At 36.6% G+C, this 23,369-nt stretch overlaps 1 protein-coding gene across 3 annotated transcripts; it reads left to right on the top strand.

The window, feature by feature from the left end:
• Positions 16,940 to 21,210, top strand: LOC107623931 (pectinesterase 31). Of its 3 annotated transcripts, XM_021113130.1 has the most exons (7): positions 16,940 to 17,338; positions 17,483 to 17,587; positions 18,008 to 18,119; positions 18,295 to 18,538; positions 19,932 to 20,105; positions 20,495 to 20,534; positions 20,781 to 20,897. In XM_021113130.1, exons 1-6 carry the CDS (start codon positions 17,093 to 17,095, stop codon positions 20,505 to 20,507), a joined length of 894 nt encoding a protein of 297 aa, XP_020968789.1. In that variant the 5' UTR covers positions 16,940 to 17,092; the 3' UTR covers positions 20,508 to 20,534; positions 20,781 to 20,897. The 3 variants fall into 3 exon arrangements, with proteins under 3 accessions (XP_020968789.1, XP_016181823.1, XP_020968788.1); XM_016326337.2 differs by lacking the exon at positions 20,495 to 20,534 and having other exon boundaries at positions 18,008 to 18,085; positions 18,351 to 18,538; positions 20,781 to 21,210; XM_021113129.1 differs by lacking the exon at positions 20,495 to 20,534 and having other exon boundaries at positions 20,781 to 21,210.

Raw genomic sequence — 23,369 nt, 5'->3', positions numbered from 1 at the left:
CGGGGTGAAGTTTTTCTCCCGCCAGGAGGCATCATGCATGAGATCTATGATAGACATAGATGATTCTCCTCTTTTACGTTTGCCAGTGGTAGCCTTTCCTTTTCCCTTTCTCTGAGAATCTGACATCCTGAAAAATAGAGAACCAGGATATAATAAAAATAGAAAAACAAATAGGCAAATAGTCAAAAGAATCACAAAGTGGCAAAGGAGAATGAGAATGAGGTAAATGAGTTAAGTAAATGTGCATTAAGGATTGTATAGGAGTTAAAGGTTCTAAAGGAAAAATTTACAATCTAAAATGTGATAGAAGGCATGTTAAGTAGAAAAAATTATCAGTATGCCATGGTTAGAGGGTTAAAAGAAAGGGAAAAACCAGAAAAAAGATTTTAAAAGGTTAGTTTGGTTAGAATTAAAAAAGAGTTCAGGAAATTAGAATTATTGAGTTAATGAAAAATGGGTTAAGGTAAGTGGCATAAGGATAAGTTTCTAAGTAACAAGCATTCATAATTAGAAGCGATAGGTAACTCATAACTAAACCAGGAAAACAGGTTGATGAGGATTCAAATAGATATAGAAATAGCAAAAATTGGAATCAAACATCAAAAATGCAATATATGAACCATGAAATCAAAGAGAATAAGAATGCGTGCCTTGCATTCATGAATGGGTTTGGGTAAAGTAGAGGAAAGCAGATTTCAAAATGCCAAAACCAAAACATGAATGAAAATAGTTTACAGAAATTTGGGCAGCATTCCGGCTAAAATTGGATTATCCCGGAAAATAAACAATAATAAAATAGTTCATATGAATTAAAATTAAAGCTTGCAATTACATATAAGGAATATAAACATGAGAATTCAGTGTAAAGAGCAGCATGAAATAAGAAATCACAGCATATGAACATTACAAACATCACAGCAACAGCAGAATTGCAAATTGGATAAAACAGAAACATGAACAGTGCAAGTAAACAGGCCTAAATCCACTAACCACATTCTAGGCTACCTAACAACCTAAAATCCACTACAATATGCATATCTAACTAGCCTAAACATGAACATAAACAGAAAATAATGAAATAACGACTAAGGATAGAAGGGTGGCGTTCGTCGGAACCTGGTAGGCCGAATAAGGAGAAGGGGTGGCGGTGATGGTGGCTGGATGGTGGTGGTTGGATTGGAGGGGAAGAGAGGGAGGAGAGGGTTTCAGGGGGGCGCGACTGATAGGGTTCGCGTGGTTGGGGGGTTATAAATTTGAATCGACGCGGCCGCGTGGGGCACGCGGTCGCGTGGCTGGAGCGAAATGGGGGGTGATGCGATCGCGTGGGTGACGCGATCGCATGGAGAGCAAAAAGATTGAATGACGCGATCGCCTGGGGCATGCAATCGCGTCGCTGGAATTTGTGCTAAACACACGAATCCAGCATCGTTTCAGCGCAACTCTCTATCTCCTTTGGGGCATTCTGCAATCCATGCGAAGCGATCGCGTCGCTCACGCGGTCGCGTGGGATTGGTTGTGTGCAAGGGACGCGATGGCATGGGACATGCGATCGCGTGGGCATTTTGTGCAAAACGGTCTATGGCCGCACGATTCCAGCCCAACTTTCTGGACGTTGGATGTTTACGCCGATCTCCAGATCACGCGGCCACATGGATGACGCGGTCGCGTGGGTAGTGTTTTTCGCAATATGACGCGATCGCATGGGTGATGCGGTCGCGTCGCGCACCCTTTTTATTTATGCAGTATGCAGAATGCAATGATTAATATGAATGCGATGCAAAATTCCAGGTTTAATAGAATAAAATAAAACTCAAAAACAAACAAAACTAAATAAAGTTAAAAGTGCAAAAGGAACGATCATACCATGGTGGGTTGTCTCCCACCTATCACTTTTAGTTAAAGTCCTTAAGTTGGACATTGGAAGAGCTTCCTGTTATGGCGGCTTATGTTTAAATTCATCCAAAAATCTCCACCAATGCTTGGAATGCCAATAGCCTCCGGGGTCCTAAACTAGGCATGTAAAACTCCTGAGCAGCTTCAAACAAATTTTTAGGCTCCCAGAATGACGAATGTCGGAATAGATTCCAGGATCCCAAACTTTGCTTTTAAATCCACCTCCATCTTGATCTATATTTTTCCATCCGGGCGGTTTAGAAAGTAGATTCTCACCATGGTGACCAAACATTTTCCAAGATCCATTCAATTGAGCATGATACCAATCCGTGCACTTCAAGTTGAAGCGTGGAACCGTATTAAACCTTGTGCACCAGCTCTGAGCACGAGCCATTTCTCTCTTACTCTTAAAGCCGTAGAGAGCTCTAAGCTGGCCATCTGTTTCAAGCAAACAGTATTCAAGTGAAAAAATAAAGTTAAAGGTTAATGATTGTACCCACTTGAAGCTTGTATTGGGTGGTAATGGCCTTGGAGAAGGTGTTTTCGGTGGTTCTGTAAGTTCCACTCCCTTGTGCTCTTCTGTGAATTCCTCCACTTCCTTGCAAGGTTCTTCAAATGCATCTGTGTCCTGGTCAAAGTCTTCTGTGTCTTCCTCATCACTCGAGTCATAGATTGGAGGTTGAGAGAAATCTACCTCTGTATCATCTTCGTATTCATTTGGGAAAGATTCTTCGATCTCAGAGAATTCACTTGCGGATGCAAGTTCATTACTAAGAGAGCTTGACTTGTGACTATCATCATCAAGGGAATTTGTGTCCTGGGTTATTCCGTCTAGTTCTTCATAAACGACTTGCCTTGGGGATTGTGTACTGTCCTCCTTAGCATCAACTGTAACGTCCTTGACGAAGTTCTCCTCAGCTCTGAATTTCCATGGAGGTTCAGCGTCTCCTAGATCTTCAACCAACTCTTCTTCTTACGTAATGACAGCTTCTTCTACTTGTTCTAGTACGAATTTATTCTCTGTCTTATCCACTGGAGTTTCTAGTAATTCCTTCATGCTACGCTCTTCGTTAGATTGTCCACATGGGACTGTGGTTGGTCCTTGAATGTTCGAACGTCTAGAAGCTAATTGAATTACTGCTTGCTCCAGTTGTCGAATGGTTGTTTGAAGCTTATTTACTGTTTTCTTGAGGCGAACCTCTGATTCTCAGGAAAATAAACAAGTAAAAGAAAAATATTTACAATAACCAATAATAAGGCACACGTTAGCAGTTCCCCGGCAACGGCGCCATTTTGACGAGAGGAACTTTTGCCAGTAAAGAATTTTATAAAAACAGTCGCGTTGTAGATATAGTCTCTAAACCAACAGAAATCCCTTCGTACAAACATTTTGGTTGTCACAAGTAACAAACCCCTTAAATAAATTGATAACCGAAGTATTCAAACCTCGGGTCGTCTTCTCAAGGAACTGCAGGAAAGTATGTTCTTATTATTGGCTATAAAGGTTGTAAATCGGGGTTGAGAGTGAGGAATAAGTATGACAAATAATTTAAATGGCAATTAAAAATAAATAAATAACTATAAAATAAACTTTTTGCAAGGTATGAGAATTTGGAAGTCCAGACTTAGTTATCCTTATCAAAAACAATGAAAGTTGAATTTTAATTCCACTTAGTTAACCTTTACTAAAGCAAAGGAAAGTCAAGGGACTAATTAGTTTGATCTTCGAATCCTATTTATTTTCTAAGAAAAGGTTGGGATTATTGAAATTCAGTTCAATTAGCAAAGATAACAATTATCAATTATGTTGAGATAAGATAACTCCTGAGTTACTGCTTTCTTAACCAAGACCAAAAGAGGAAAAAGTAAAATTGCTGGAATAAAAATGTCTTCAGATTGAAAGCAATGGTGACATAAATAAAAGAAAGCAATCATAAACTGAAATACCTCAAATAGCATTAATAAGATAAATTATGATCTAACATGAAGAGTTCATAAGCCAAATTGGCGACATAAAGTATAGATACGAATAAAAGCAGTAGAATAAAAATAAAAAAGGAATATTAAACCTGGGATTGAGAGTCACTCCTAAAACTAAGAGAAATCCTAAATCCTAAGAGAGAGAGAGGGGAGAACCTCTCTCAAAACTAATCTAAATCATGAGAAGTAACTAAATTGGCGAGCTCTCTCTGAATGGATGCATTCCCACACTTTATAACCTCTGGTCTATGCCTTCTGGACTTGGATTTGGGCCAAAAAGGGCTTCAGAAATCGCTAAGAGCGTTTTCTGCAATTTCTGGTGCGTGGCCTCTATCACGCGTCCGCGTAGGTCATGCGGTCGCGTCATTCGGAGCTTTTCTTGTCACGCGGTCGCGTCAGCCATACGGCCGCGTCATCTGTGTTTTGCTTAAGGCGCGCGGTCGCGTCAGTCATGCGGCCGCGTCACTGTTGATTCGCGCTTGGCATGCGGTCACGTCGTCCATGCGATCGCGTGGATACGAGTTTCTTTAGAAACTCCGTTTTGTGCTTTCCTTCCATTTTTGTATGTTTCCTTTCCATCCTTTGAGTCATTTCTGCCTTAGAAGATCTGAAACTACTCAACACACTAATCACGACATCGAATGGAAATAAAGGTAATTAAAATAATTAATTTTAAAGCATAGGAAACATGTTTTTCACATACATCACATAATAAAGAAGGGAAACTAAAACCATGTAATTAATATGAATAAGTGGGTGAAGGATTGAATAAATCACTCAAATTAAGCACAAAATACATCATAAAATATGGGTTTATCAACCTCCCCACACTTAAACAATAGCATGTCCTCATGCTAAATCCAAGGTAAAAAGTAAGGTTAAAGTGGTGAAATGTCATGCAATGTAAAGTAATGGAATGAATAAAAATGAAAGGGAAGCTTAAAATAAAGGAACATTAAACCTGGGATTGAGAGTCACTCCTAAAACTAAGAGAAATCCTAAATCCTAAGAGAGAGAGAGGGGAGAACCTCTCTCAAAACTAATCTAAATCATGAGAAGTAACTAAATTGGCGAGCTCTCTCTGAATGGATGCATTCCCATACTTTATAACCTCTGGTCTATGCCTTCTGGACTTGGATTTGGGCCAAAAAGGGCTTCAAAAATCGCTGGGAGCGTTTTCTGCAATTTCTGGTGCGTGGCCTCTGTCACGCGTCCGCGTGGGTCATGCGATCGCGTCATTCGGAGCTTTTCTTGTCACGCGGTCGCGTCAGTCATGCGGCCGCGTCATCTGTGTTTTGCTTAAGGCGCACGGTCGCGTCAGTCATGCGGCCGCGTCGCTGTTGATTCGCGCTTGGCATGCGATCGCATCGTCCATGCGATCGCGTGGATACGAGTTTCTTTAGAAACTCCGTTTTGTGCTTTCCTTCCATTTTTGTATGTTTCCTTTCCATCCTTTGAGTCATTCCTGTCTTAGAAGATATGAAACTACTCAACACAGTAATCACGGCATCGAATGGAAATAAAGGTAATTAAAATAATTAATTTTAAAACTTAGGAAACACGTTTTTCACATACATCACATAATAAGGAAGGGAAAGTAAAACCATGCAATTAATATGAATAAGTGGGTGAAGGATTGAATAAATCACTCAAATTAAGCATAAAATACATCATAAAATATGGGTTTATCACCCACCTATGTCTATAGACACCTTAACCAAAATAAAACTAGTAGACAACGAAGACAAGCATACCTACATCAGAGATGCATTGCAAGGAAAAAAAAAGATCAACTTATCATATTACTATAACAAAATACTAATCTATTCGCCTGGACTTAGTAGACATACCAGGAATTGATTCGAACATCATCTGTCACAGGCTTGCAATCAATCTAGCAATCCGACCTATAGCCTAAAAGAAGCGACACATCGGCATAGACAAAAGGAAAGCATCCTTAGAAGAAACCCAAAAACTACTAAATGCTTGATTTATAAAGGAAATCAGATTCACAAGCTGGTTAGCAAACGTGGTTATGGTTAGAAAACACAACGGTAAGTGGAGGATGTGCGTGGACTAAACCAACATCAACAAGGCATGTCCAAAGGACGCATATCCTCTACCTTGTATTGACAAATTAGTTGATAGCTCATCTGGTTTTCAATATTTAAGTTTTATGGATGCTTATTCCGCCTATAACCAAATACTTATGTATTCGGCTGACTAGGATAAGACCGTCTTTATTACTGACTATGGTAACTTTTGTTATAAGGTTATGCCATTTGGACTCAAAAATGCAGGTGTCACTTACCAAAGGCTAATGGATAAAATTTTTGCTAACCAAATCATACAAAATATAGAGGTATATGTCAATGATATGGTAGCAAAAATCACGTCTGGAAGCAATCATACAAACAACCTACAAGAAATATTTCAACAACTGAAACTATACAACATGAAGCTGAACCCAGACAAATGTGCTTTCGGAGTACATGGTGAAAAATTGTTAGGTTTTATGTTAACATGCCAAGGTATAGAAGTCAATCCAGAGAAATGTCAAGCCATAATGGAAATGAGGATCCCTAAATCAATCAAAGAGATCCAACAACTCACACCGTTTAGCAATGTTGTCACAGTTATTGATCACACCATTTTTTCAAAACACTAAGAAAGAAAAAAGAATTCATATGGTCAGAAGCATGCGAACAAGCCTTCACCGAGCTTAAAGTTATACTATCATCACCACAAATACTTTAGAAACCAGAGCATGGTAAACCTCTGTATTTATATTTATCTGTTACTAATCATGCTATTAGTTCTATTTTGGTGACAAAAATAGGTAAGCAGCAACAACCAGTATATTTCGTCAGCAAATCTCTTCAGAATGCTGAATTAAGACACTCAAAGTTAGGAAAACTAGCTCTAGCTCTTATAACAACATCAAGGCGTTTGAGACACTACTTCCAAAGCCACACTATCATAGTACGAACAGAGCACCCTCTAAAACAAAATCCTGAGACGATCCGAACTAGTTGGAAGATTAATCAAATGGTCTATAGAGCTCTCAGAATACGGCATCCAATACCAAGCATGAGGGGCCATCAAGTCTCAGATCCTGGCCGACTTCATAGCAGAACATATACTCGACGACTCCACCTCAAGTAATGAGATATAGACATTATATGTTGATGGAAATCCAAACATGCAAGACTCTGGAGCTGGCATATTGCTCAAAAATAGCAAAGGAACAACTACAGAACAATCTTTACAATTTACTTTCTACGTCACCAATAACCAAGCAGAATACGAACCACTTATAGCAGGGCTAAGATTAGCTCACACCCTCGGAATGACACATATCAATGTCAAATGTGTCTCTCTACTGGTAGTACAACAAGTAACAGGTAATTTCCAGGTAAGAGATACACTATTAGAAAAATATAATTCCATTGTCAACAATCTCATCTCTTACTTTTTGAAATTTGAAATATCCCATATACCTTGGAAACAAAACTGCCGAGCTGATATTCTATCAAAACTTGCCACTACTAGAAATCCAACCCATCAGCCGAGTTTATCACAACTAACACTGGACAAGCCCAGTGTCACACTAACGGCTATTTTGAGTATTTCACAGGAAGATTGGCGAGATCCATTCATCCAATACCTACAAACAGGAACAATACCCGAAAATGTCCAGGGCAAAATAAAATTCAAAAGGCAATCAAACTTCTTCACAATGGTCGGAGCCGAGCTATATAAATGGGGGTTTACAAGACCTTTGTTAAAATGCTTAAACAACATAGACGCTAAGCTCACCATAGATGAAGTCCACGAAGGAGTATGTGACACACACATAGGGGGCAGGAGCTTAGCATCCAAAATACTTAGAGCAGGGTACTACTGGTCTACAGTACAAAGAGATTGCATAAACAAGGTTAAATTGCAACCAGTGCCAACGTCATGCCCCAACCATTCACAACCTAGTCGAGCAATTACATACATCAGAAGTAAGCTGACCATTTAGTAAGTAGGGGCTAGATATCCTCGGACCTTTCTCACAAGCACCAGGTCAGGTTAAATTTTTAATCACTGCTATAGATTATTTCACAAAATGGATAGAGGCAATACCTTTAGCAAAAATTAATTCTGAAAAATGATATATTTTCTCTGAAAAAATATAATATGTAGATTCGGTATATATCATTCCATTATTACTGATAACGGAAGACAATTCATTGATAAGAATTTCACAAACTTTAAAAAAAAACTAAAATAACACATCAATTTTCATCTGTAGAACACCCTCAAACTAACGGGCTAGCTAAGGCAGCCAATAAGGTCATATTGCAGGCACTCAAAAAAAATTAGACGTCCAAGGGCCGATGGACAGAGCTTATTCTAGAAATTTTGTGGAGCTATAATACAACAGAACATTCATCAAGAAAAGAGACCCCTTTTAGACTAGTATATGGTTTCAATGTCATGATACCAGTTGAAAAAAGGCAAAAGATGAACAATAGCCTTCAATGAAGAGGCAAACATTGAACTCAGAACCACCGAGCTGGACTCAATCGAAGAAATAAGAGAACAAGCACTAACCCAACAACGCGCAACACAACTTGCTATAGCCCGAAAATACAACAAAAGATCAAGTTGAGGTATTTTCATGAAGGAGACCTCGTCCTCCGGAAAACAGAAGAAGCACGGAAACCGCAAGGCCATGGCAAACTTGATGTAAATTAGGAAAGACCATTCTGAATATCCAAAGTTATCAGATGAGGAGCATACAAATTACAAACATTACAAGGCAATGATGTACCAAGCACATGGAACATCTCTTCACTAAAAATATACTATAGTTAAGTGTATAAGTCAAGACAAGGTGATGTACTTTTTTTCCTACTACCTGGATTTTATCCCTAAGTTGGATTTTGCCAAGAGAGGTTTTAACGAGGCATACCCCCTATCCTTCAGACATGAAGGATGCAATTCAATAAAATACTCTTTTGGCACTATATCTTATTCAGTAAATTCAAACCAATCTATATGACATTCTTGCATACTCAAAAACAATATATCAATATGATACAAATCATGTAATTCAAAAGCCAAAATATACTTCGATATAAAATGCACATTTTAAACAAACCCTCCGCAACAATCTCATTGAGCTATAACTCGAAATCTATCAAGACGAGGGACAACAACAAACACTCTCTCAACTCGACCATTATATCTTCAAACCATTCGCAAATATATTTCTAAATTAACATCTACATACTAATTTATCTTATCTACAACCAAACATCAAAAGGCAAATTATACTAACATAACACATTTTTCAAGTTCATCCAAACCGTACTCACAAAATGGAGTTCATCATCAGTTTCCACAAAATAAACATTGATTAATAAAAAACTACAAAAGACAATCCCAACGACTTAAACTAACAAACACAATCATGGCGCACCCACGTTTTCATCCTCACCCTCCTGATCATCATTAGCAAGCTCCCCGTTAATAATCACTTTGCAGGGATCCATAGCAAAAACCCACTTTTGATGCAATAAATTTGATCTGCTCCACTGCCTTGTCAAAACCAACCGAAAACATTTCTAAACCATGATTGCCTTTACTTTCTTCAGCATTTTTCTTTTTAATGCTAAGCCTTACAATCCTGGTTCCCAAGTCAACCTTGTTAGCTTCAAGCTTCTTCTCTTTCTCCTCCAGTAGCCCAACCTTTTCCTTACTTCTCTCCAACTCTTTTCTTATTATAGCAAGCCGTTTCAAGAGCCTCTTTCAACTCTTTCTCCATCACAACTTTCTCTTCAACAATCTTGCTCAACTTATCCTCATCCACTGTAATGCTTTTATGTCTCAATTCTTGACTCCGCCTTATACACATTAGCCGGGCACCTATAACCTGCATAATGAAATCATAGAGTTTAACAAATAGATCCATATACACCATTTTACAAATTCTTTATACACACTTTACCTGCAAATACTGATCTAAAGCAACATCACTAGCATCATTCACAAGTTTAACATCAGGGGGATATTAGGCACATTCTTTAGAAAGCAAAGCAAAGGGACATTGCTCACTCCACAACGACATTGTGTCACCCCTCCTCGGAAACCATGCAACTCTCTCTGATTCATGGTAAAGGCCTCCACTTCCTCCAATCATCTTTCCTTTGCATAGTTAAGTCTATTACCTTATCCTTCAAGCATCAACCTTAAGCCTCCTCTTCTTCATGCTGACCTTTTTTCTTTTTACTGATGAACCTCAGCCCCACCCTCAACTTTAATAACTGTTGTAGATTCTTCCTTCTCCACGTTCTTCGCCCTAAAAAATGCCTATAAACTAGTCGTTGACACCTTAGGTGCTTTTTTTCCTGTACAAATAGTAAGACAACTATGTTAACAATATATCATAATATGCTATACTCTACTACATATTCATTACTATATTACCTATATACTCAACAACAGCCTCCATATCTGTCTCACACGGAATCAACTCAGAAACAGCAAGTAATCTTGCAGAAAAAATATTATTAACCAAAAATTCAACTATCATCTCATTCCTATACACCATCCTATCCATGCCCAGAATGTGCCTTGGCTGAGGGTTCCAGTATAGAGGAAACCTCTCCATCTGAAACTTATCAAGATAAAATAGATACTGATCCTCAACCGACCTTACTTTCACATACATCTCTTTAAACCCTATAAAGGAAAATTTATACAAGCTGAAAATAGCCCGATTTAGAATATTACTAAGATGAATCCAAATGACTTTCTGGACATCTTTGGCTTGAAACAGTGCAAGAAACACTTCCAGAGAAGGTTCCAACTCAAGATATTTCATCAAAATTTCAAATCCTCTAACAAATATCCAAGCATTAGGATGAAGTTACATTGGAGCACACTTCAACTGAGTCAGCACACCACATCGAAAAGAGGTAAATGGAAACTTTACATTTAGTTCAACCAACAAACATGCATACATATAAAAAAATTCGAACCCCTCTGCCCTCTGACATACATGATCAAAGGCAAAAACTCCACCTTTATACCTTTACCCTCTCTAACCCATTCTGGAGAAACTAGCTGCGCAATACTATTCTCACCATTAAATAAAGACACCCGTTCTTTAACAACCCTCGAAACCCATGAATAAGGATCACTCTCGTCCCACACAAACTCCTCCTCAATAATAATATCACCTGAATCGCCTTCCTTTTTCTTTCTCTTATCTTTCACATCCTTTTCCTCTTTCCCCGTCCTTTTTCTTTTCTCATCATTTTTTTCCTTTATTGTCCCTTTCCCTTTCACATCCTTCTTCACCATACCCTCTTCACCAAATTACCAAACTTGTTTCTAAACAGCAAAAGCAAAAGCACATCAAAACAACTGAGAACAGATACATTGACTAACCTTTTCTACTCATCTTCAAACAAGAGTAATAGATTTTCCTTCGGCCGAAAATGATTTTTCACACGGTCATTGAATCTTACCCACTTCAAACTTATTTTTCACCCAAATAACACACCCTAGCCATTCATGTAGCACGGATCAAAATACGACACCAACTCCCCATGATAAACGGTCACGATAGCCTAGATCAAAGGAAAAATAACTGTTCAATTATCTTTTTCAATAAATATACTATCTTTTCATTACCTCCAATTGATTACATTTAACATTTCGTATATCAAATTAACGTTACCCGCCTTTTTTTTACTTATTTTCTTTCATACCAAATAATGTTATTTGCCAAAAAAAGAAATAATAATATAAAAATAATAATCAATATATCTATATATATAAATATACGTATATACACATATCCATATGATAAGCCAATTTTTAACAATATATTTTGCAACTAATTTTCAAAACTATGATCTTCCAATTCCAACACGTTAAGTTTAGGGGGCTACACCTTCCATCACAAACATGCCGATTTATAACTCGGAACTTTCGAAGGAAGCTCAACCTATTTTCGCAGAAGAGTCCACAGGTTAAGCTTGGGAGCTATGATTTGTTCCATACAATTCGGTCGCAACACTCCCTATAAATTGGCACACAAAGCATGTACACATTTTAGTTACAGAAAGATACCGCATTTCCAGTAAAACCTTATGAGAATCATCTAAAAAATAGGCCAGTAACATAATGGCATTATAGCACGTTCAAACTAAAAATCTATAAAGGAAGAAACCCTAAGAATAGCTAGGTACGTTATTCACTCTGAATTGCAATATACTAATCTCACTCTCTTTCTAATTTGAGCATTGGAGTGCCTTTGCAGGTGCTCACCGCCGCCATTCTTAAGAAGCTAACGTATACCTCATCCAGCCTAAGGAAAAGTGAGTTTAAGTACTGAGCAGGATGAGCTATACCTTAATGCCCGCTATCTACACAGGAACAAAACCTAATAATTTCTTTTGTCAACTTTGGAAAGAATTAATTTGGCCTAAACATTAAGACAATTCGAAGTGATAATGGACTTAAATTTCTCATGCCAACTTTTTGCAATTCTACTAGCATTGTTTACCAAAGGACATGTGTAAAAACTGCTCAACGAAATGAAATTATTGAGAAGAAACACCAACATATCCTTGTAGTGACAAGAGCACTCATTTTTCACTTAAACTGACCAAAATGATATTGAAATTATGCGACTACTCATGTCATTTATTTAATAAATAAACTACCTCATGCTCTTTTATAAAATTAGTCACCTCATCAAATTTTACATCAACACTTGCCTCTAATTTCACTCCTACGAGTATTTGGATGTTTAGCATATGCCAACACCCTCACTGTTGGAAGAAAGAAATTATATCTAGAAAAGAGGTCACATTTCTAACTTTTAGGGAGGGAACTAAAAGTTTCATTTTTTAGCCATTTCCAAAAAAAAAAAATCTTTCAAAAAATGTAAAGTTTTATGAAGATCTTTTTCCCTTCCATGCATATAGTAACCAAAGTCAGACACTTAACTCCAACAACAATTAGTAAGACCTGCTCCAATACATACACTTTTTGCATGATCCAGTCATTTTTGATATGCATAATTAAGAAGTCCCTCATTTGCATCCACGCACACCCACTGGCATTGCATCAAGGTCAGTACGACATGCATCATCTAATCATCAAGACATTATTGAGCCTCTACCACAAGTTACTCTACTCAGAAGATCAACAAGAGAAAGAAGGCCCTTAACCTATCTTCGAGATTTTCAGTGTATGAGTCTTTCTACAACCTTACCTAATAAGTATCTCATCCCACAATTTTTGTCATACGATATATTTTTAGCATCTCATCGCACCTTCTCCATAGTTATCTCCACTGATAAAGAGCCAACGTACTATGAAGAAGCAACAAGTCATGTGGAATGGAGGAATGCTATTAAAGAAGAATTAACTAATCTTCTACCTGGAAAAAGGGCGATAGACTACAAGTGGGTTTTCAAACTCAAGCACAACCCTGATGATAGCATTGATAGGTACAAAGCCCAAATCTTAGCGAAAAACTTTACTCAGGTTCCAATAATTGACTATCTCAACCTTTTCAATCCACTTTTTAAACTTAGCACGTTGCAAATTGTGTTAGTGCTTGCTGCCACGAAGGGATGTTTTTGAAATACACTGATGTCAACATAGCTTTTCTGAGGAGAAGAAGGTGTATATGTGTGTTCTGCTAAATTCTGTTTCCAAGCTGCAAAAGTCGCTCTATGGGATCAAATAAGCAAGTTGCCAATGGAACAACAAGCTCAAATTTGTCTTGCTCTAGGATGTTTATGTACAATTTAAATTTGATCACAGTTTATTCACAGAGTCACAGAAAAATGGCATCACTACCTTGTCAATTACATAAATGATGTGATATTGGCAAGGAACTATATGAAAACAATTGAATATATCAAAGCTTTACTGCATGCACAGTTCAGAATTAAGGATATTAGTGACCTTAAATTCTTTCTCAAAATGGAGGTTGCTAGGAGCAAGAAGGGAGTTGCCTTGTATCCATGAAAGTACGTCTTAGATTTGCTTAAGGAATCAAGGATGGAAGATTGCAAACTGGCTTCTACTCTAATTGATTATGGTGCCAAGTTGACAAAAGATACGATGTTTTTTTCCTAACAATGTCAGGGTATAGAAAGCTAGTTGGCAAACTCTATATATTGCTAATACAAGACTAGATATTAGTTATACCATTGGAAAACTTAGTCAATTTCTTAAGGAACTAACTTCCTTGCACCTTAAGGCAGCACAAAGAATTCTAAAGTACATTAAGTTAGCACCCGCAACTAGCTTTTTCCTGCATATTATGATTTACTAGTTATTGTGTTCAATGACTCGGATTGGGCTACTTGTTCAGATTCGAGAAGATATTGCTTCTACATTAGGAGTGCTATTATGTCATCGAAAATTAAGAAATAAACCACTATGGCATCCTCATCAGCCGAAACTAAGTATAGGGTACTAGCATCTGCTACCGAGAGGCTATTTGGATAAAGAAGATTCTCAAGGATTTGAGAATTGAGTTAGATCAACCCATTAATCTTTACTATAATAGCCAAGATGCTATTCAGATAGCCACCAATCTAATGTTCCACAAACAGACCAAGCATATCAAGGTGGATTATCACGTTGTAAGAGATAAGATTTTGGAGAAGCTCATCCATCTTATGCCCATTTCGACACATAAGCAGATTGCAAACTTACTAATTAAGCCTTCAGCTCCTAGAATTTTTTCGACACTATTTGGCAAGTTAGGGTTGCAAGATGTTTTCACTCCGAACTTGAGTAAAAGTGTGTACCTGAGTAATATGATGAGAATGAGATTCCTTCTTTAGTATAGTTGAATTAGTTAGTGATGAATCATTTAGTTAGTTAAAATATTTATTAGAGTAGTTATCGTGTGTCTGCATGTACATGGACACTTGTGTTATATTACCCTCTCTATCTTTGTCCATGCACATGCAGACACAAATGTACAAAAAGCATTTTCACAATTGTGCTTCAGTGAAGCTCGATGAAGAAATCCCCTCTTTGTAAGCACAGAAGTGGAAAACTAAAGAAATAAAAATGATGAAGCTCTGCTGTGAATTAACGCTCAAGAATCTGACTTGGAGTCAAAGCAAGAATACACGATTCAGATTCAAGAGGCAAAATGAAAAAGGTTGAAAGAGAAGATTAAAGGTATGGTTGCATGTTTGATTCAGTCACTGCTTCTACCCTCTCTCTCTTCTATCACGCTGCTGCTACGTCTGATTTTTGGGAGAAGAAGACCAACAAGTGCTGAAGCAAGGTTTCAAATCCTAGAAGCTTCACTCCTCTATTAAAGGGGTGAAAGGCCAAGGATTGAGGCAAGGAGTGAGAGCACACCGTTTGGGTTTCCATAGATCACTGAGCTGTTTATTCTTCTCCTTCATGGTTTTCATTGAGTATCTCATTTTCTCAGTTTAGTCTTTCTGTATTTCAATGGTAAAAGACAAAATGATGAGGTTTGTATGAAAAAGCCATTGAATAGTAAAAGGCAGGGAGTTAAACTTGGAGAAAAAAAAGCCATAGTTATTTCAGAAATTATTTGTAAGTTTTTCTGTTTTGTTGTCATGATCCTAAGGGAATTTCCTTGCAAGTTGGATTAGCACTTTACTGTTGAAAAGTTAGGGTGAGTTCCTAGTCAAGTCTTGTTTGAGTTAGAAATTGGACTTGTCCCAGATAGGATTAGGTAGAATCCTAGGGAGAATTGGTGAATATAATTCTATTGAAAGATAGTAAAATTTTGTCACTGATGTGATGGAGACTGGATGTAGGCTATATTGCACTGAGTAGCTGAAATAGGATACATCTGTGCGTCATTATTCTTTTTCTTCTCTATTTCTGGTTCTGCATTATAGGAGATAAAACTGAAGTATCTCCTGATTCTTCTATTCAGCAACACTTCTTCATAATACACCTTGCATGTAACTCTATTTTGGTTCTTACCACATCAAGAAACAAAACCATAATCTTTCCTGTTTTCTACTCAAAGTATCTCAACTGAATTCAAGATTTAAAGCAAAATAAAGGAAAGGCAAAGATTCAATCTCCCCTCTTTTAACCACTAATAATCATCAAAGGTAAAGACGAAGAGGTGAAAATGATGGAATTCAAAATGAGGTTGTTTTAAAAATGTAACATGATTTATCTATTTTACTAATCGTAAATATTTAACTATTATAAGTGTGAATTAATTTCTAGTGGAGTATTTAATGTTATTGAATAACAAAAATAAATGTTAAGAATAAAATTATGTATTAAAGTTAGTGGGTGACTAAAGTAAGTTTTGAAAGATTCGCGGACTAATTTGGTAATTACAAAGGAAAATCAGTCTCAATCACATTATTATTAATTTTTATTAAGATGTACATGGCCTGGTCCGATTTGAAGGCACGGCCCGATCCAAAATATTTTAGGGGTTAATTTAGTGTGATTTCACCAGGTCTAGGATCGCATAAGAATCTCAAAAATAGATTCGGTTATTATTTTGAGTCGGGTCCAAATCAAGGCGAACCAAACTTCACCTGATTTATGTGCATCTTAAGAGAACTAAAAAAGATATATATATTTTAAATTAATTTCAATTTTATGTTATATTAATTATACGTTTATTATTTTATTTTAATCACATTTGTTGAATTAGAAAATAGATCAAAGAAGCATCAAATTAAAATTTATAGACAAATTTAAGTTTAAATATAAATATGCCAATGAGCTATCACTTAAATGGAAAAATAGATCCTTTCAATTTTTTTAACAATTGAAGGAATAAAGTGTGATCTTTTACCATTAATTTTATAAGTAGGAGTAAAAATAAATATGAAAAAAAACAATGAAGAATGAGATTAAACAATTGACACCATAGTTACAAAAAAAAAAGTCAAAAAAAAAATATTTGACACCATCCAATTTTTTTTTTTCATTAAAAATGATCTACTCCCCTCAAATGATATAGACTCCTCATATTCTACGTGGCGAGTTGGAGTCTGTATAACCCCCAATTTCCATTTATAATGAAAGTCAGTTTCACACTTTCACTTGTGTGTTAGTATTATTTCAATCCTTTTGTTGCACCGAGATGACGCGTCCTTCTCCTTAGTACCGCCACCGTCACCATCACCAATACTGAAATCGAAATAGAGCGACAAGGATAACAATGGCGGCTTGCTTGACCTTCACGGTGTCGCAAGATGGAAGCGGCGACTTCTTAACGGTGCAGGACGCCATCGACGCCGTCCCTCTCAGCAACACTCGCCGGACCGTCATTCGCGTGTCGCCGGGAATCTATCTTCAGCCGCTTTATGTCCCTAAGACAAAGAATTTCATCACTCTTGCTGGCCTCACTCCCGAGGATACTCTTCTTACCTGGAACAACACTGCTTCCAAAATCGATCACCATCAAGTAAGTAATGCCACTCCTCTTCATAGATCTTTTCCTCATTTACTGTATTGTGTATCTGTCAAATCAAAATTCAATTTTTTAATGGCTATGTCTCAAAATCTTACAATTTTATTTTTCATTCTTCAATGGTGGATTTTGTTGCAGCCTGCTAGGGTGATAGGGACAGGGACATTTGGTTGTGGAACTGCAATTGTAGAAGGGGAGGACTTCATTGCTGAGAATATTACTTTTGAGAATTCTTCCCCTCAGGTAATGCACTAATGCTCTTGTTGAGTTGAATCTCACTGTTTATTTGAGGTTCTTTCTTGTGCTACTTTCTTTAATTTGGCATCAAATTCCTGAAAACCATTGGTTTGGTAAATGAGCACAAGTGCATGTAGTTGATACAAATTTGATTAATAGGAATATTTTGTTTCTTCATAAGGATGAATTGACATATTTTGCTACTGGGAAAATATACTGTAAATTCATTAGATACAAAAGCAGTAGCGATTGATGTTTGTTCCACTAGGTACAGTCTGATCTACATATAGATCAGGTGACACCATAAGGTGTTAATATTCAACTTAAACCCTGAATCGTGAATTCATTATATTATTATCTCATTAGCATCTTCTTGAGCTTTTTTGGCTAGTATATAGTGCTTATGGATTTTCCTTCTTCTGGTAGGGTTCAGGGCAAGCAGTGGCAATTAGGGTAACAGCAGATCGATGCGCCTTCTACAATTGCAGGTTCCTTGGATGGCAGGTAGCTCCATGTCTTGATGCATTTGTTTGTATAGGTTAGAAGCTTCATGAAGTTGTTTATGAAATATACTTTAGTTAAATTACATTAAAACTTTGAGAGTTTACTTCTGATTCAAGAATGGATTGATCAATGTCTATTATCTTGATGGATGAGTTCTTTGTGTAAGTTATGATCGTCATTAAATGATATCTTGATGCGATGATTAGCAGATTGGTTGGTCTTATCATCGGTTCATGCATTCATTGCATTCATTAAATTGGTGCAGGACACACTGTACTTACACTATGGAAAACAATATTTGAAAGATTGCTATATTGAAGGTAGTGTCGACTTTATCTTTGGCAATAGCACTGCTCTCTTGGAACACTGTCATATTCACTGCAAGTCTGAAGGGTTCATTACTGCACAGAGCCGAAAGTCTTCACAGGAAACAACTGGCTATGTATTCTTGAGGTTTGTAACTGACCACTGTCTAGTGTTAACAATCTCTTTGTCGCACCTAGTACCGTGTTTTTAGTGTATAATAACTCATAAGAAGCTCCCAACTAGTTCAATCCAGTAAAGAATCAGCAGTCTGGAAGCAATAAGGGCAGTTTTTTTTGGCAGTCGTCATTCTTGTTATGGGCAGAGAAGTGTACAATAACTGAGATTCTTAGTTTAGGAGCATGCTACTAGAGTTTAATGAAGATCACCCTTATAAGGATGGCAGTTTGAGTTTTGGTTTCCCTCCCATTGCTCTAGCCATAAGCTATGGCAGCTCCAGCTCGAAACCACGGGGGACCGCCTGCGAGGCCAGAGTGGGCTCAGCGGTCAGCCCCCATTCGAATTACGTTAGGGGGTCTTTTGCTTTTGCCTGATCTAGAGAGATACTACGAGTCCTCCGTCCCAGCCACCTTTTCCTAAGGCCTAAGGCCATGCTTGATTTCAGACTTGACCACTTCCTTCAAACTTACTGCCTCCCCTACCGGTACCGGGTTTTTAAAAGAGCTAGAAATAAATAGTAAATCAATCAAATTCAAATTATTCAAAAGTCAAGAAAAGAATAAAGAATAGATACTAGATCTCGTGCAATAGAAGGCGGATCTAGGGTTGGTTGGAGTATCCAACCTAACAGTTTTATAGCCTCTACCTATTGAGTTCCCTCTCCTGGGGTTCAAGAGTTGCTTTCAGAGCCCTTGATTGAGATCTCCGTCTCATCACGAACTCATAAAGACAGCGATCAACCTCTCTTTTCTATTCTTTGGCAGATTACTTGCTCCAGGAATGCTTGCTATCAGCAGTTATTGCATTCCAGATATCACAAACATTTTTTGCATGATTTTGAAAATTTTCAGGTGTGAGGCAAATTGTGAATACATGAACATACTCATGTCCTTTATGCTAATAAGGGTTTATATATTAGGTGATATTGAATAGTAATTAGTAAATAAGCATATAATTAAGATGTGAATAGTTTAGGCAATTTAGAAAATTAAGTTATAAGTAATTAGTGGAGATTGTGAGTGGACAATTAAGATTGCCAATAACCTGAATTATGTATTAGAATCTCATACTACTTCCTTGTAATTAGATACTGCCTCATTTGTTTTTTGGATACAACATAGCTGCACCCTGTTCAATTTCATGTTCCTCAGCTTTGTATCACGTTTGCTTTACCTGTGTCAATGGTACTGTAACTACTTCCAAGTCATTTATCTATGGATGCTTATCATCTATTATGCAATTATGGATAAATTTGATCTCTCCTTTTTTTCCCCCTCAAATTGATTTTGCTATAAAATCACGTCTGGCAAAAACTTTTTATAAATTATAAATTTTATGAGTAATGTCTCTTGTGCCTTCGCAGATGTGTTATCACAGGTAATGGAGAAAAATCGTATGCATATCTTGGACGGCCGTGGGGCCCTTTTGGAAGGGTGGTCTTTGCATACACTTACATGGATCATTGTATAAAGCATGTTGGTTGGGATAACTGGGGAAAAGTTGAGAACGAGAGAAGTGCTTGCTTTTATGAATACAGGTATCTCTTGCAGATTACATTTTGCACTGGTTTATACTTTGCAAGATTATTATCTTAAGAGTATGGTTAATTTCGGTACTTGACTGCTTCAGTATCACCAAAAAATACAGTTAAGATGTTTGATCTGAATCAAGAATGGATAGTTTTCAATTATTGTCTCTCTCCTAAGTCAAGTCTTACTTTCGTGATTACAAATAGTAATGTTGATGGTTTCTTGCAAGGTTCCCCGCACCCTATTAAAATAATTAGTCATTTTGTCAACCGAAGCTTTGCTTCTTGTGGGAGTACATCTAGAGGGTAGTTTATAATCCCCTATTTGGCCTTTCTTTGAGGAAATATTCATGTTAGTGGCTGAATCAATTGTTGTTCCTTTATTTGGTGATCCCTAGGTGGCATTCATGAAAAATAAGTTCAATCTAGTCTTCTAAGGTGACATTCTGTTACTATCACACTTAATTCAATGGTCTTTGGACACATTTTCGGAAACTCTAGAAACTAAATTTGAACATGTTCATCATTCAATGATATAATATAAGGCAACAAATCAATGAGGACACAATAAACATGAATCATAAATGAAGTCAAGGACCAATCTGAATCGCATTTTGCAGCATTAGCAACCAAAAGTCGAACTTTAAAATACAGGGACTAAAATGACTCACGTGTATACTGCAGGTGTTTTGGACCTGGTTGCAGTCAATCGAGACGAGTAACATGGTGTAGAGAATTGTTGGATGAAGAAGCAGAGCAGTTCCTCATGCATCCTTTCATAGACCCGGATCCCGAAAGGCCTTGGCTTGCTCAAAGAATGGCCTTGAAGGTTCCATATACAGCATAGGACAATGCTCCAAACAGTTGTTGATCATGCATACTCCATGCTCACTGTCTTGTATGTTTAAAAAGAAAAATGTGTCAAATGCTTTATTGGAAGTAAGTCATTGTATTTTTATTCCTATAAGAGATTGCTTAGGAGATTAATATTTCCTTCATCGGTGTGTATATTATATGGTCCATATCTTTGTTACTATGTATTAGTATATTGGCCACATTGTTAATCTATAGAAAGCACAAGGATTTTAAGTGAATAATTTTCATAGTTTTGCACATCGTTTTTTGTTTGAGTGATGACCCTGGTTATGAATCATTAGAAGTTAAGTTGACGAATTAATTAAAGGTAATTTTCTAAAATAAAAATTGTAATCTGTGTTTTTCAATCATTTTTAAAAAAATTTACATGAAATTGCACATAACAACACTGGTTTTTTATTTTTGAGAATAGATACATTAAATTGGATATACTAAAACGTGATTGATACTTCAACGATAAACATTGTTCCAAACTATATACCAACTATACTAAAAATTAATTCTAAAATAATTTAAGAACAATATACATTTTGGTGTCTAACCAATCATCCTATAAATAAGGAGTTAGTTACCCTCTGACACATTTTTTTTTGGTGACTTACCCTGTGACACATTTGATTGTTATTAGAGGAATTAAATTGAGTTAGAAAAACCAAATGATTTAACTATGATAAAACAGTAAAACTATTTCAGAAACTTACAAGAATTTTCAAAAAACTCATTTTACAATTTGTTCTGTTTTTCCAAACCACCAAATTCTTGAATTCGTTCAAGCAAAGAAAATAAAAAATTGAGAACAAAAGATAAAAAAAATTAAAAAAGAGACGTGATATGATCATATAAGAAGGAAATTGTATCAGTAAGAAATTAAATATTTTGGTTCAAGCATCTTTTCTTTTTGTCTTTCTTCTCCAATAATATGTATATCCAAACTAAGAAAGTTGAACATAGTCATTAATTTCCCACATTTCATATGAAGTCACGACGACCAGAGATTAAAAATTTTTTTTTTCACTTTTGATTTTTTTTTTTGGGTTTTTTTTTTTCAACTTTTACTTTTGTTTGTGGGCAATAACAGATTTAGCAATGGGGTGGTTTGGAAAAATGAAAAAAATTGCAAACTAAAATTGTTTTTAAAAAGTTTAATTATTCTGCAGGTCTCTAAAATTTCATTGAATTTTCAATTAGATCTTTATACTTTTTTTCTTTTTAATTGGGTCCCTATTAATGAAATCTGTTTTGAGCTGCAGATTTTTTGGTGAAAAATAAAGATTCTGCTCTATGCAAACTAAAGAAAAGAAAAATGTGTCTATTGTGTTCGCGGAGAAATCACACCTTTACAGAGACAAAAGGTACAGCTACATATAGCCAACAAAAAAGAAGAAAGAAAAAAAAAATTATACTAGCTACCTCTTCATATTCTATTATACAGCTATCATCTACTAGTGTCACACAATACCCAATAAATAGAGAATACTGGGAGTACTAGTAGTATTCATACATTAATAGCCTTCCTTAATATTCATACATTAATAAATGTACAAATTATACATTCCAAACTTACTACATATCTCTTCAAAAGGACCTGGTAGAAGTGCCTTTATAAGGATATTAGCAAGTTGTTTTCTTGATGGAATTGGCACGAGCTTTAAAGAACTGTCTTGAACTTTCTCTCTAACTTTGTGACAATCAATCTTAATGTGTTTCGTCCTTTGATGAAACACTAGGTTAGCCGCAATATATCTAGCAGATTGGTTGTCACAAAATAATGTCATAGCTAGGGCCTGGTAACTTAATTTTGAAGTCATTCAAGATGTGCATAAACCAAATTCCTTCACAAGTTGCAAGAGCCATTGCTCGATACTCTGCCTCCGAAGATGACCGAGCAACTATTTGCTATTTTTACTTTTTCAGGACACCAAAAATCTTCTAAGAAAGAAGCAAGTATCCGGACATGTTGATAGGAATAAAACACACAATTTCCTACTTGCAAGAATCAGAGGAGCAACAATATCCACTCACAACAAGTATTAACACCAGCACAATAATACCCAATAGCAGCGGAAAAATCACATAAACCAGAAATTAGAAACAAGCTAACACACCAAGACTTTTAACGTGGAAAACCTCCTCAATGAGAGAAGTAAAAACCACGAGTCACCAAGACCAAGATATAGCTTCACTATGATGAAAAATAGGGTACAAGAGAGTCACAAATTACTGCACAAAACGTGCATACAACAAGCCAAACAACCCAAGCTTCAAAGCTTTCAAAACAAGAACAATAAGATGAAAACACCACAAAAACAGAGCTACTGTGCGTGGCCAATATCTCTAGCTACAGATATTGAATTAAAGATCCGAACGGTGAAATCGAAGAACAAGATGTGTAGAATA

This window comes from Arachis ipaensis, chromosome B10 (genome assembly GCF_000816755.2).
Source record: "Arachis ipaensis cultivar K30076 chromosome B10, Araip1.1, whole genome shotgun sequence".
NCBI classification, from domain to species: Eukaryota; Viridiplantae; Streptophyta; class Magnoliopsida; order Fabales; family Fabaceae; genus Arachis; species Arachis ipaensis.
The sequence above is the reverse complement of the archived record's forward strand: the minus strand, read 5'-3'. Positions and strand labels throughout refer to the sequence as shown.

Excerpts from the sequence above, each read along its gene's own strand:
- LOC107623931 (XM_021113129.1), top strand. The coding sequence starts at position 17,093 with ATGGCGGCTTGCTTGACCTTCACGGTGTCGCAAGATGGAAGCGGCGAC. Across the intron at positions 17,588-18,007 it reads TTGAGAATTCTTCCCCTCAG|GGTTCAGGGCAAGCAGTGGC; the intron begins GTAATGCACTAA and ends TTCTTCTGGTAG. Across the intron at positions 18,539-19,931 it reads ACTGGCTATGTATTCTTGAG|ATGTGTTATCACAGGTAATG; the intron begins GTTTGTAACTGA and ends GTGCCTTCGCAG.